Consider the following 15,860-nt stretch of genomic DNA (forward strand, 5'->3'; position numbering starts at 1 on the left):
TGATAATTGCGAGTTGATAGATTAAATGATTGATTGTTGGGGGTTTACGCCCGAGCTGCAATATTTCAACTATACTCAGGCGATGAACATATAAAATGAATGATAAAATGAACATGAAATGATGAAATGAAAATGGGATGGGACACAAAGATAGTGGGGTCGACAAATTTTGATTGCCATGCACTGGAAATAGGGAGAGGTGGGTAGGGTCGGGAAATTTAGCCTCCTGTGGTGAGGTCCTATGATTCCTACTCCGGGAGAATACCACAGAAGGGTTCTTTAAAGTGCGAGGAACGTGGCATCTTTCTCAACACGTTGCACCACTGTGGTTTGCGGTCAGGTTTTCTGTATTATGGCCTGACGATCCCAGCATGTAGCATGCCAGGGTTACCCCATTCCACCACCTAGGGTACACAACCCAGTTGTTCTGTGGACAGAACTCCCTATAGCCCCTGGTCAGGGTTATGAGCACTATTTAGTCGCCTTTTACGACAAGCCTAGTGCTGCTGCGGGCCTATTCTTTTGACACCCGCACCCGCTAATTGCAAGTACACGATGAAAATCAAACATATATACATTGTAAAACTAATTACATTTGATAACTATTTGGTGTATGTTATGAATAGAAGACAGGGATAATAAGGGTTGGTTCTGTGACCAGCGCCTTGAATCCCTCTACTGTATTGGCTAAGTGTACTGCAGTGGTATAGTCTATTCCATTGTATAATTGTGTGGGAATTGAGTATTTGTAGCAGTCTTCTGAGGTCTGAATGAGCTTGTTGTTTGGATTTTTGTGTCTTGTTCTACTGTCTGAGAACGAGTAAGTTTGATGTTGGTACTAGTACTGCTACAATATTTAGAATAATTTTATAAACGTCTGACTTGTAAAGGATACCAATTGTAACTTTGAAAGCATGTCTTTGACTGAACTTGTGTTGTGATACATATATACCGGTAGGCCATGCAGCTGATGATTGTCTTTTTACAGATTATGTTATATTAATTATCTGCGAATGATCTCAGTTTACTGTATTACATTGTATTCAGATAGTTGGGTTGTTTCGTCAACATTTCCGTCGTCAATTACAACTCATCGTTTACCATTGAAATGATGTTTTAGTTAACAGGTATATTTAGTAATTGTATGAGTTTGTAGAGACCAACATCATCTACTGCAGATTTCTTGTTGATTCTGTGATGCCATCCTGAAATACATAAGTACATCGGCATGGTTTTTGAGAACTCTCCATGTTATATCGTCTTTAAAGGGACAACTTCAAAGCAAGGACTTTATATATTTTCTATGATATTTCTAATTGTTTTCTCGGTCATATTTCTCCAAACTTTCAACTAGGTTAGTTTGTTTCAATTCAGTTTCTCAAGAAGTTTAATTACCGTTAATTAGTTTAACAAATGTTAATTCGATTATAATTTTTAATCACGACAAATTGGCATTTTATTTTTCGGAAATACTTTCTTTTTCTTTTATTTAATTCTTGTTAAATAACCATTTTCTTAATATGCAAGGAAAAAAATCGGTATTGAAATTCATATATTTTAATGCAAACCATAATACACCCACCTGTTGTTTTTTCCCTGTATTGTATATTTTATACATACCCCCATTTACATATATCTTCGATCGATGTTTAGATCATTAGTAGGCGAAACGACCCGAGGCGAACGGGAATGTAGGCGAAACGACTATATATCTTTATTTCTCAATAAACCTCTTTACAGTGGTATAGAGACACTTAACATTACAATGTAGTACTAATGGCAAAATATATGATATGTAAAACAACATAATTTGGAATATCAGTACAATAGGTTACGAAACAGTGTATGAAATCATTACAAATGTACATCAAATTGTTTCATTATTACACACATTTATTACCCTGGAGAATATAGCATTAATTAATTTATATAATTTACTAAGATCCGTGACGTTCTTAGTTTCCATTAAAAAATTTTCGTAAACAAAGTTTGTACAAAATAACGCGTAGTTTCTCTTGTTTTCCCAATATTAATTTCGACCAGTAATTGACTGTTCTCAATTTGATGCAAAATATCAAGAGGTTACTCCTAATTAATTAAATTCATTTACTATTTCCAGTTCGGATTCATTACACGTAAAACTCAAATTATTCGATAATTTTCCTTTGCTATAAATACATGTAACAATTTTGTTTTTATTTATATACTCGATACCTTCGTATAGTTCATTGATATAAATTAGAAATAATATGGGACCAAGCACAGTGCCTTGAGGGACTCTAGTGATGTTACTGATATGTTACTTGATGTTTCTCCCTCATTATATTTTATTCGATAAAAACTCTTTATAACTTATGTCTGCAGTTATGAAATATGTCGAAGCAAAATAAAACTTTCTTGTGTACATAGAGTGGCGAATCAAAAAGGGACGAAAGGGTAGTCATTCATCAGGGGAAGTTATTCGTGAGCTGTTTCTCGGGGACAAGATGATGAATAAAAAATTAAGGCAAAGACGTTTTCACAGAGTTATCAATTACAAGGCTTGAAGAAGAAATATTGTATATAGCGTTCAACATCTTTTAAATTGTACAGTTCCTGTCTTTTTCGTTTTATCAAAGTATTGTTCAACGGAAAGCTAATTCAGAAGAAAGGCGCCATTCTGTAAAGGTTACAACGTGAAACAATCCATTGTCATCCTCTCACAATGGCTGACGATAAGGTATCAGAAAGATGAAAGATTGTTGAAGTATCAATATTGAAATCTTTTTATTTTGTTATTTTTATTTGTCCAGATATATCTGCAGTAATTAACAATACTGGCCATGAAAGTATAGATATTAAAGAGATCTTCCAAGTTGTATTCATTGGTATCAGTGGTTTTGTGGTAGCATGGTCCTCTCGAGAGGTTGTGGGTTCATGGCCTAACCAAAAATAAAAACGGAGACTTTAGAGCTTTTCTGCCAAGTGTGTTGTATCTCCAGGACTAAGATTGAGTGTGAATGACCACTGGTTGGCTTGGATATTGAATATCTGTTTGGGGTGAAACATCAGACATGCCTACTTAGCAGCTGTTGCTTCAATGAACTAGCATAAAAATATGTCAGCCTTCAGGGAGTCAAAACCTTTTATTACGTTGGATGGACAATGGGTCCTACTAACTTTGAAAATCGGTAGGACCCATCAAATTCTGACAGTACACACTTTTTCCTACGATTTTTACTATATAACTAATTATATGGGGTAGACATTGCCTAAATCAGCCAGCAAGGACATTACATAGATGGGGGGGAGTGGGTCAACCCGGATGAAACTTTTGCTTCGCAAGTGCAATATTTTTAATTATATTTAAGCAGCAAGCAAAATCTATATTTCTATTTGAAAATCTGTCTTGTTAATTAATGGGGGAGTTTTTTTTCAATAAATGAATAACTTGAACAATTTTTCCCCAAAATTCCAACCCCATATCCCCCTTTCCCCTCGCTTTCAAAATGGTCAATAACTTTATAACACTTTGCAATACTTTACATTTTTTATACCTTAAGGGCATCTCTAGCAATATCCATTTTATTTGTGGCCCGTCAGATCAATCTGGACAGATACCGAAAATATTGTAGTTGTCCACTGGATGGTTGGAATATTTTACACATCATGTGACATAAACAAAATTCAGACGACAGCTGGAAATTCCAAACAAGAAAATGATTGCCTTTCCTATCTTAGAAAAGCTATACTTCGATTTTTATAATATGATCGGAGTTATATTTTTTTTTCTAGGCCGTTTAGGTTCTTGACAACAGCAACAGGGGAACAGTGGAGATACACATACATACATCCACATGTTTCCCGAAGTTTTTGAAAACATAATATTCACTTCTTTAAATAAGTTTAAAAAAATAGAAAAAAGACTTGAAAGCTATCAGAAAAGATGAATTTATTTTTACTGAAACGTAATCTTAACCTATATTTTTTATTTGTTTGATTAAAGGAAATGATGATTTTTCTTCGTAAGGACAGTCACTTTTTGTCACTTCCGGGACATGGCTTTTTTTCGTTAGTATATTGCGGAACCTTAAGGGAAATTTAATAAGTACACGTAATAACCGTAGAGCTCACACTGCTTCGTGGCGCTCGCTATTAATCACTGATTAAGTCTTCAAGAGGTTTTATTTTGTTATAGTACAAATGTATTACCTTTTTTTCCAGTTATAAATAAATTCAGTGTTGAGATAAAACATGCTATTCATATCATGATTGAAACAGTTGCGGAAAAAGGTTAAATGTACATTATGTAGCTCTGTACCATGTGGTTGATGATTGTTGCTCTGTTGATCATACTCATCTCAGAATACACTTTTATTTCATTATTTTATTAAGTTTAGTCCCTCGCAATTCTCAATGACCGTCACATTTGTTATTTTATCCAAAAAAAATATTGATTGAAATTTTATGGTGTGATATGCTGTTGGGATAAAGTAGCATATTTAATATTGATATACGCAATACAAACTTCTGATTTCTAGTCAATGTTCAGGTCACGGGCAACAGTAGAAATCAGTCAAGTTAACAAATGTATGTTGGTAACTTCATCCTGTGTAACTGATTGGTTAATATTGGACAGTACTCCTGTGAAAACAACAACTGGACACGAAAGTAAAAGCTACCAATAGGTTAAATACATGTACATGTACTTTACTTAAGTGTTGGATGGTGTACATGTGTATAAAGTACATTTTGGTAATTGCTTATCAACTCATTGAACTTTTCTGTTACTTGTATGTATTATTGTACAATCAAGATTGTCATATTGTAGCAAGAAGATGTTGAAGAATGTCCAGAAATCCATTTTGAACCAGTGATTAAATTACCCGAGGTTGAGGTTAAATCTCTTGAAGAAGAGGAAGAGGAACTCCTAAAACTGTATGTACATGTATACTAGCTTGATTCATAGATGAATGTTCATGTAAAGGCTTTAGAATTAGGAGTGAAATGATACTCTGAGGTCCTGAAAAAAGATAGTATTTTTCATCATTTTCTGTGTACAGGGCAACCTTCCAATTTTTTGATTAGGCCTGCAGGGGCTGCTCTGGCATCCAAAATTCTGTCGCCAGAAAAATCGCCAGCTGCCATTTTTTGTTGCCAATTTTTGGAAGTTTGAGTCAAAGGGTGCCAAAAAAAATTATACTTTTTTGAAAAAAAAAATGACAGTATTAAGTCCAATGATGAATTATCTTTGTCAATTCATCACAATAACCTCTCCATTCATGGCATACATGTACCCACTATTCACTCTGGATGCATGTGTAAAGCACTTTTTTAGCTCTAGTTTGTCACTTTCATATGCATATAATAATAAAGTACTACTCCAGAAACTCCGGGTATTTTATTTCTATCAAGGAATTTATATTACTGTTCTCATTCAGTCCCTGATTTTAAAACATGTTCTCCTTAGTCCTTTATGCTCTTATTTTACCTTACAAAATAACTTGATTTTTATTATATTTTTAACAAACTTGATTCTCTTTTTCAAGTGATAAAATTTCTAGCAAACTACATTTTGTACCATGGACCATCAATTGTGTCCCTGTTTAATTATCTTGATATCTGAATGGTATTTCCTTAATTAGATTTTGGGAATCCCCATTCTATTTGTTTACCGATTTTCCCGCCAAAAAAGTCACATGGCAAAAGTGTAAACAAATGTCATCCATTTTCTTTTATCGATTCCTTCATTTCGAAGTGTTTAGACACTTCGTGATGGGATAATCATTGTTAATTGGATTTAATTTATTCTGTTATTAGGTAAGTCTGTTTCTGAATGTATCACAGGGCTGTGAAGCTTGTATATAGCCACTTGCACATGGTCATAATTGTGTTTGCCTTTGACCAGATGGTGAGAGTTTTGATTGGAGCAATAATATATTTACATTTGATCGACACCTCCCATGAGGATATTGTCAGATACAATCACCTGGTCTAATTACCTATAGTTGCCTTCAGTCCTAATTTGGTCTTGGTCAGTTTACTCTGACCAGGTGTCAACACAATTGTTTAATTAGAGAGAATATCCATTGCTAATAAACTTCCTGTCAATTTTAAAATACAAAACCTAGGCACCAAGAAAATCGCCAAATGGTTATTTTTGTCGCCAGATAAAATAAAAATAGCAAATTGCGACATTGGCGAAGCCCAGCACAACCCTTTGGCCTTGTGGTACTTGTTTTTGGTAGTTTTCTTAAGAAATTTTCGAAATAAAATAAAGAAAATGGAGACATCAAACAGTAGGTCATGGAGTCAGGACTTGTTTCTTATCAAATTAAACTCTATACCCCTGCAAGCTGTAGATCTCATGTGTGGTAGTCAATATCTACAAATATACATGTACTGTAAACTTCCATAAGTGTGTTTAAAATCTATCAAATTATAAAAATGATTACATCGTATTGTGAGGTGACTGTATTGTTTCAGCTCTATTTAGTATACTTATTTCCAGTCACATATACCTGTAGCAAATGGTATCTATTTCAGGAAGTTATATTGAATGTTAAATAGAGGTTTGAGGCAGTGATATTCTGTTGGAATTTTCATTTTGTTTTTTTCCTGGTCCCACTTAACCCATTATGATTTCTTGTTCAAAATATCCAGTCTCTTGATATAAGTTGATCAAAAGTATCAATAGTAATGTTCAAAATTTATTACTGGCAAATCTTACTTCGGTTCTGTTCAAGTTTTTATCCTGTGTAAAATGTCTGATCATAATTAAAATTCAAAGCTGTTTAAAGTTTGAATGATGTGTTCAATGTTCATACCTGCCCCAACTGCTCAGGGTTTGACATCTGTGGACATATCAAACTGTACCCTGTGAAGCATTTTATTAGAGCATATCAAAAATGCAGGTATTTTTTTTAGGCTTATTATACATATGTATACATAAAGTGTATGATGCAAATCTCAGACAATAATCGCAAAGCAATGACTGTTAGTTTCACCTTAATTTTGTAGACGAGCCAAATTGTTTCGATTTGATAACTCCCTAGATCCTCCAGAATGGAAAGAAAGAGGAACAGGAGACTGTAAACTGTTAAAACACAAGGAGACGGGACTGATACGTGTGCTTATGAGGAGAGACAAAACTCTGAAAGTTTGTGCCAATCATTACAGTATGTGTTATTTTTTTTTATCATTGCTAATTTTCAAGTGAAAAAATGAACAAATTAGTATTAAATTTCCCCAAAAAAATAAGTTACTATATACATTCTGTAAACAAAGTAAGGGATATCTCTGTATACACCAGATATTTAACTTTCTATAAGTGACCATTACATGTACATCCAGTTACTCTTGAACTTGTTAGGCTCACCTTCTGCAAGATTTAAATGCTACCATATGGTATCATATTCAATGTTTTTAAAATTTTATTAACCTGTTGAAATAATCTTCTGTACGATTAATACTTGTTCATTAACAGTAACATCCCAGATGGAATTAAAGCCAAACTGTGGCAGCGACAGAGCATGGCTATGGAGTGTAGCAGCTGACTACGCAGATGAAGAAGCAAAGCCAGAAACATTAGCTATTAGATTTGCAAATGCAGAAAGTATGTTGTAGGATAGTGTGCCTTACAGACCATGTGGGGAGGGTGGGCAGCCTTGCCCTTTTTGATGGGCTTTGTTACGCCTCATCTTTTTCTGCCAATTTCCCTTAAGCAGGTGTTAATGCTTGCTTGGTGTGCCTTCATATTGGCCACTAACATACAAGAGTGCCTCTTTAACCTGAATTACCTTTTCTTTTTTGAAAAGTTCCACTGAACACTATAGGGAATATGAACTTGACTCCTATACCACTGTATGATGAGTCATGGTTTAGAGTGCTCCAAATTAATATCTTTCATATTCTGAAGCTACTATAAAAGTTAAGATTGTTTCTTTTCAGTTCAACTGTTCATCACTTGGTGTCCTCAGTTGTCGTTAACAATTTTTCAAAACTCTTCTCCTCTGACATTTGACCAATTACAATCAAACTTGGTATAAATTTTTGATATGTAGAAAAATATGCTGTTACTAAAAATAGAGTATAGGGACAGACAGATGTTTTTGTTTTTTTGTTTTTTTTTTTGTGTATATCTTCAAAACCGTTAGGTTAGGCCACATTTTGATGGAGTAACAGTGTTTAGCATAATGAGATCTTTCAGTGGTCAAATTTTCATGTAAATCTGTTAAGCCATGTTGGAGTTATTGTCCGTCTTTGACATATTTTTGCTGTTTTTTAATGTTTTTACTTTAAAAAAAAATTTCTCTTCTACTTGACAGAATTCAAGGAAAACTGATATGAATCTTCCTTATGTATGAGCATTAGGAATTTTTATGCCCCCCGCAATGTTCAGTTGGGGGCATATTGTTTTACTCCTGTCCCATTCAGGGTATATAGTTATCCCGCTTAATTCCTCCTACAGTATTTAGGGTACTAAGTTGATACTTTGCAGAGTGATCCTTTCCTTCAAACTTCTCAACGACTAGCTCGAATAATACAGGACTGTATAGGATTTAACAAAGCCCAAAACAAGAAATTTCACTAGCCCAGATTAACTTTTACTAACCCCAGGCTTCAGGCTAGTGGCTAAAGGCAAGCACTGTCATTGAAGATGTGCATATTATCATATTCATTTCTGTCAATATTTCACATTTTTATGAATAGTTGGACTTAGTCATTTTGTCTGATCATAAAATTGTTGCCATTATAAGAATTATAGCTTGTTAGTATAGATTGACTTTTATATATGTCAGAAAATATATGTGGGGGTTTCAAATGTGTCTCTAAGACGCAACAATCTTCTCATAAATGAATTTTGACAACCAAACATTATGCGTTAGCTGTGTTAAAATGGAGTGCAGGGGGCGTCCCCTTGTCTAGTTTTTCCAAGAAATACATGGTCGCTGTAACAGAAATAAAAAGGTGTTTGTAAACTACACTGAAATACATCATTATAAGGAACAGAAGCAAATTCCAATACCAAATTTATGACATTTATGCACTATTCTTTATTTGTCTTGGACATTTTTTGTTCAAAGATGTTCCAGTTAGTGCCATAAAAATAGGGAGTTAATTAGCAGAGCAAGTTCCTAGTACTTGGCTTTGTCAGTCCCTCTCTTACATCTGACTTGTAAGGTGAATCCTATTTTGATGTGGCGATTTAAAATCTGTAAGGATTTTTAATCCTATTTCATATATCAATATTTTATCAATGGCCGGTCAAACTGTATGTTAGAAACCTTTCAAAGTGTTTCAAACTTATGTTAGTTTAAGTTTCTTGATTAAGGCCTTAACCCATTAACAGACGTGATAGGAAATATTTCTAGACTTGCACATTGTTACAAGCCAGCAGTAGTTTGTAAGTGTAAGGTATGATGTTGCTACACTAAATAGTATTGTTGTTTCATAATTTTATGCTGACGAGTTTTTGTGGATTTAACAATTGGCAGGGTGGTATATTTTTGAATTCATACCTTAGTAATCAATTTACTTACTGAACACTAATTTTTAACATTCCCTGTTCAGGCATGCCTGCCTAGAATCTTACAGGAAATTTAAATCATGGAAATTTCTATTCTTATGAAGCCAATGGAAGTACTGTTAATTCAAAAAAAATTCTGGACTTAAGTCAGGAGCTTTCAAAAATTCATTTGATTCCCAAGTACCAGTGGTCTTGAAAAGTTTTTCTTTTATTGTCCTTTATGCACTAAGGAATGATGATAGAAATGTGACGGGCGGACTGAATTTGATATGTAGATTGTCACATAAATATCTGACCTGAAGTGATTTTTAAAATCCTACTAAGGAGTTGTCATGAATGTTAACTCTGTTAAAATAAGAAAAATAAGAAGAAAAAAAAAGATTTTTTATACTACTTTGAATAATGGATTGTACATTAGATCTCTAAATATATGTATTAATAGACTGTCCATGTAGAAACTACTGTATTCTTCCATGTATACCGCACACTTTTTTTCAACTTTTTCTTTGCTCCAGAAGAGGGATGCGCGGTATACACCAAAACAATGAGTTTCTAGATTTTTATCTAGAGACATAATTTTCAGGTCCGTAATTTTAGTGAATCAGAACCAAAGTCGTCAAGCCATTGTATTTTTGAGAACAGTTATGTGAAATAAATAAAGTTTTACTGCTATTTAACAGTTGTTTTATCCATCAATGATGTTTTCTTGCATTTCATAATTAGTATGAAAAACCACGACTAGCTTCTTATTGTTCTCTCAAATCAAGTCGTCTAATTATAACTTCTTCACATGTGTGTGGTGGAGTGTTAAATACACAATACCGGGAGTGCCAACCTGTCCTCGGGCCCATTGTCATTTAATTATCAAATAACAAAAGATCAATTTAAAAGGTAAAACAATTATTACTAATCCTTTAATCCGCTTGATGAACTGTTTCCAGATATCAGATATCAATACACAACTTGGCAAATTAAAACATCTTTTTATAAACGGTCGGACTTGACGCCGCTGTTTTAGTGAATGACCTGATTTGTATTCGAACAGGAAATGTAAACATTTCAGCCGACTCAGATCCAATATATCGCTATTTATAAACTATTTTAATTAATAAATGGCTTGCTAATGCAGGGAAACATAGAAAATACTTTTATTTAAAAGATTAATGATGAAAAGATACGCATTTCGGGGAATTTACCGGAATCCTTTCATCGCAATGTGGTATTCTGCTGGTGATTTTTCCTCACTTCCCAGTGCGCGTTTTACACGGAAACTTAACTTTTTAGCCGATCTCCCTTGCCAAGAAGGGGGTGTGGGGAATACACGGAAGATCCTATAATATCGGTGACACAGTAAATTTTATCCCAGACATCTTTTTTTTTTCCAATGTGATGTTTACTATCTGATATCAGAGAAAAATTGATTTTTCTGTATCAAAAGTGAAAGACTCGGAAAACATGTACAAAGTTCCTTAACAAAGTAACTAAATTATGAGCAGATCAAAGAACTGTTTCCTTTTATTTTAAAGTTTATTTGCTATCTATATATTTGATTTCATTTTACCATTCCATTAAATTACTAACCAATATTCATTTCCTAGAAAATATGAGTTTCTTATCTCTTATTAAAGCACATTTCTTGGTGGTCAAAGTGCTGGATTTTGTGTTCCTGCTCATAGCTATACTGATATACTATTTATGATTTCCCTGTGAAGCCCTTTAGTTGACAGTTGTAAAAAGATTTATATACTAGTAATATGAAGAGTTGTCTCCCCTTTGAATTGAATAGTGTCTTCTTATTCAGTCATAAGAAAGATACTAGATATTTGGTGAATTTCAATACTCTGGCATTAATTTCACAAAGAATTTATGTTTAAAGTTGATTGTCACTAATGAAGTCTCGATAAAAACCATATTGAAAAGTTGTAACTTGTAATGATGTTTACATTTCTGACTTTGGTGAAATCAACTGCTAAATATTTTAATTATAAAAATAGTGGTCTTTATCCCGTAAGTCAACTACCTCTATAATCATAGGTGGACACCCACTCAAAACTCCTTAAAATACTGCTGTTGAATTGTTGGCTATTTCCAGTGACTGTGTCAAATTTTTACTCATAACGAACAGGTGCTTGCTTCGATATTTACTGATGAGTTCAGAAATACAGTTTTACATTTCTTTGTATTGTTGATATTCAATGAATACCTGTTTCTTTTGCAGATGCTCAGAAATTTAAAGATAAATTTAATGAAGCCAAGAACATAAATCAGGAAATAATAGATAAAGAAAAGTCAAGTAAGTTATTTTTAGGGAAAATTTTAATGATTCGTTTAATAATTTGCAAAAAAACTGAAAATGAACAAAATCTCATTCATTTCTTCAGTAACACAAATGCGGTTATTTTCTTCTGTCATGCATTGGAATAGATATACAGAGGATTAGGTATGATGATAAAAATGTGACGGGCGGACTGAACATACAGTGTAGATTGTCACATAAATATCTGACCAATATACATCCCAAGTTCATTCTTTTACTTGAACCTTTATTAGTCTCCTACTGGAGACTCTAACTGAAAGGGACTTAAGAATTGCACTCCTGTAAGATCATCATGGATGTCAGTCCTTATGGCTAGCATTTTTTGGAACAGATCTGAGTTACGAGTGTGCATAGTCATACATGCATATTGCACTCTTGTATGGCATCCTATTGCAACCTTGAAATAATGTACTACATACTCTTTCCTGAGTGTTGTAAACTATGTACTTGTGATCAATCCAATAATGAACAATTTGTGCATACAGAAATAGAAAAAAAACTAAAATTAAAAGGAATCTTTTATATCACTCCCTTATTTATTGTATGTTAATAGAATAAAATCAATTGTATATCTATGAATATTAACCCCTGACATGACCAGCTATGGGATGTCGATGATAGATCTTCTACCAATGGACATTAGGAGTGACTTAAATTTAAAATTTTAATTTGATTGACTTAAAACTGAAGAAAATTTGCATGTTCTCCTTATTTCAAAAATATAAGTGACTTTTCCCTTCATATGAATGTCAGTAGACCGCAGGAATGATGATAGAAATGTGACGGGCGGACTGAACATATAGTGTAGATTGTCACATAAATATCTGGCCAATATACATTTGTATACTTATCTGGTTGACTGGTCCCACCAACTTGGAAAGTACATGTGTTAAATAATAACATTTTAAGAAATAAAGCACATGCAATTGAGTTGCTGCCTTATGATCATATCAGCTGGCAATCTTAAACTGGTATGACATTAAATTTTTATCTATTGCTTTGGACATGATAAGCATACAAAAAAAGTAAAAGTTTTTGGAACTATCAATACCAACCATAACTAATATCAGTACAACATTATCTCCTTGTGCAAGCTTACTCTGGTTCCCGCACAAAAAATACTTCCTTACTCTTGTCAATCCAGTATGTGGACTGGAAAGCACAAATTGTCCATTATGTATTAGATATCTGCCTCTAAATGTGAAACTACCTTGAATAAATAATTTATTGCTTATCCAACTAATGTATCTGAATAAGTTTATATTTTGCAGAACACTAGTATTTATATTGCTGCCATGAACATAGGTGGCAAGGGGAATGATGATAGAAATGTGACGGGCGGACTGAACATTCTGTGTAGATTGTCACTAAAATATCTGACCTACAAAAACCTGGTTCAACCCACCTTATATATTGAAATGCCTGTACTAAGTCTGGACCATTGCGATGGTTTTCCAACTTTCTGGTTTTTGCCTTGATATTGCTATCTTTTATACAGACTTTCCTTTTAACTACTGCCTAGATTTTATCAGTTAGGCACTTCATCTACATTTGTTATTGCCTACTTTAATTTTTATGTTGTCATTTTTACCAAGTCAGGACCATTGCGGTACTAGCTGCTCCAGTGGTGTAATATCTATTTTGCCTGATTTATTTTGGATTTGACTTGATTATGAAAAGGATTAGTGTTAGATAATTTCTTTGTTACCCTTTTTTTAATGCTGAATGGCATTGGAGGAATATGATATGGTATGGGGTATTGTGTGCATGACTGCATACATGCATTTGTTTTCAACTTTTGACTTATAAGTGCTCTAGTCTCTTATTCATTTTAATATGACAGAAAAAACAATGGTATGGGGCTGTGGACAGTGTTGTGTGTTTATTGTCATCCTTAGACAATTGTTTTTAGTGCAACAACTTGAGTATTAATTAGTTGAACCGTATACAGTTGTATTGCCAGGTTCCAAATTGGTATTGAATTTGAGGGTTATGGTGCCAACCATTCCAAAAATAAGCATTTCATAAAATTGAACTGTATAACTCAATTTAAAGCATTGTTTCATACCACAAAATTCAGACTGGGATTGATTTTGGAGGTTAACACTTTAGGAATAAGGGGCCTAGACATGCTAAAAGGAGCTAGAAACAGTAGATGTCCTGAAGTCTGGACAGTAACTTCACTATTTTTAAATGGGTCTCTTTGAAACTGTGCCAGAAAGTGCAATACCGCCGAGGAAGGTTGGAATTGATTTTTGGAGTTATGACTAAAACAACTTTAGAATGAAGAGCAAGAAACAAGCAGTATCATGATGTCTGAACAATAATTTCAGTAGATGTTAATGAGTCATTTTTGAATTGTTCTACCTTGTATGAGGTGTTATACCATAAAAGGAAAACAGGGAATTATTTATAGGGTTATGGGCTAAAAAGGGATGGAAACAATCATTTACTTGATGTATGGACCAGAAGTTGACTATATGTCTTAGTATATGGATCTCTTTTTAAATTGTACCACAAGGTTTTGATTGATTTGTAGACTGGAACCATTTATAAATTAAAGGTCTAAAAGAAAACATTTACTTTCTGGTCAAAAACATCCTTTGTCCAGCTGTATCATAAAGGAATCATGGTGTGTCCATACTTTGCCAAACTGTTCAGGGTTTACATATATTTGATGGCTTATAGATTGAAGTTTAATTATTAGTGCCATGCCATCACTTACATGTATGTCACACTGTTTGCCCATTGCAGACAAAAAAACTGAAATGACCCATCTAATGTGTAATGGTTGAAGTGCATTAATTCTCTTTATTTCCAGCTTCTATTCCTAATGGTGGTGGTGACAAGGAAACAGAGAAGGTTACAGAGAAACTTGGTGAAATGACTGTAAAAACTGACAATAGTCAAAGTACTGATGATAAAAAATCTGGTGGTGATAAAAATGTTGAGGAGAAAGAGACTGAGAAAAAAGAAGCTGAAAAGACGAATAGTTAATTCATTTTAATTCCAAATTATTTATTTCAGTTGTGATGTGTGCTGTCACATGAGATAATTTTTAATCCATAAACAGAAGTATGGAAAGTCAATTAAAGGGAGATAATTCTCCTTGATAACAGTCATTGGTGACTTCATATCATGTAATTCCATGTTTTTTTTTCCATGTACTAGAGCTATGATATAGCTAATTTAAAAAGAATATTTCCTTGTATTACAAAGACAATGTGAAATGTTATTTATTCTATTATAAAAGCTTTTTTTTTAATTAATAGCTAATATCCTCTTCCCCTACCTCACATTCTTTAGACAATGTATCACCTAGTCACCATAGTATTATTGAGAGATGAAACAATGTGTTATTTTCATGGCCAGTCATCTAGGTTGTGGGTCACACAATTTTCAGAACAACACATATAATTTCAGGGACTGACTTAGTTTTTGTGAATTTTGTCATATTGGGCAAGTTGGTGTATTCCATATTAAAACCTATGTTGAACTGTAGGTAAAAATACTTAAAATGTGGTTTTTCTTTGCCAAGTATAATTTAACTTAACTTTCACTTGTTCTGGGCAATAGGACATTCATTGTCTGATGCTGATTTTTTAATGGCCAGTCGGCTTGACTGTGGATCATACCGATCTTAAATCTATCAAATTGTTTGTACTGCTCAGGCTTAGGTGCCTTTTTGGATACTTATTATTAGTCCAAAAACTGAGTTTATATTATCTAAGCTTAGTAATAAATATGAACTTTCTGTAGTTAATATTTTATGTTTCTTTATGGGCATGTATACATCATAATACTTATGTATAAGGATGATATCTTAAAATACAATGTATGTTTTGAATTTTATTGTTTTGTTCAATACTCCATAGTAAATTGCTGATGTGAGATTACTGAAATACAAAGTTAATTATGATTTGGTATCTTATAAACACACTTATATGGTATACTCCTATCTGAAGGAGGTGGTCAGGGGTTTCATTATTTTTTCGCAATACAGGTACCTCTGGTTTTGTAGGAGGTACTTTTCAC

The 15,860-nt window shown here is 33.5% G+C and overlaps 1 protein-coding gene across 1 annotated transcript; it reads left to right on the top strand.

Moving 5' to 3' along the window:
* Positions 1–2,436: 2,436 nt before the first annotated feature.
* On the top strand, positions 2,437–15,672 carry LOC148607753 (ran-specific GTPase-activating protein-like). Its single transcript, XM_088543867.1, has 6 exons — positions 2,437–2,719; positions 4,811–4,917; positions 7,000–7,157; positions 7,466–7,594; positions 11,727–11,801; positions 14,647–15,672. The coding sequence occupies exons 1-6, from the start codon at positions 2,705–2,707 to the stop codon at positions 14,820–14,822; spliced, it is 660 nt and encodes a 219-aa protein (XP_088399993.1). The 5' UTR covers positions 2,437–2,704; the 3' UTR covers positions 14,823–15,672.
* The last annotated feature ends 188 nt before the right edge of the window (positions 15,673–15,860 follow it).

This window comes from Perna viridis, chromosome 9 (assembly GCF_037379345.1).
Source record: "Perna viridis isolate PV_CMFRI_1.1 ecotype Kerala chromosome 9, ASM3737934v1, whole genome shotgun sequence".
In the NCBI taxonomy this organism is placed as follows: Eukaryota; Metazoa; Mollusca; class Bivalvia; order Mytilida; family Mytilidae; genus Perna; species Perna viridis.

Excerpts from the sequence above, each read along its gene's own strand:
- LOC148607753 (XM_088543867.1), top strand. Across the intron at positions 7,158-7,465 it reads AGTTTGTGCCAATCATTACA|TAACATCCCAGATGGAATTA; the intron begins GTATGTGTTATT and ends GTTCATTAACAG. Across the intron at positions 7,595-11,726 it reads TAGATTTGCAAATGCAGAAA|ATGCTCAGAAATTTAAAGAT; the intron begins GTATGTTGTAGG and ends TTTCTTTTGCAG.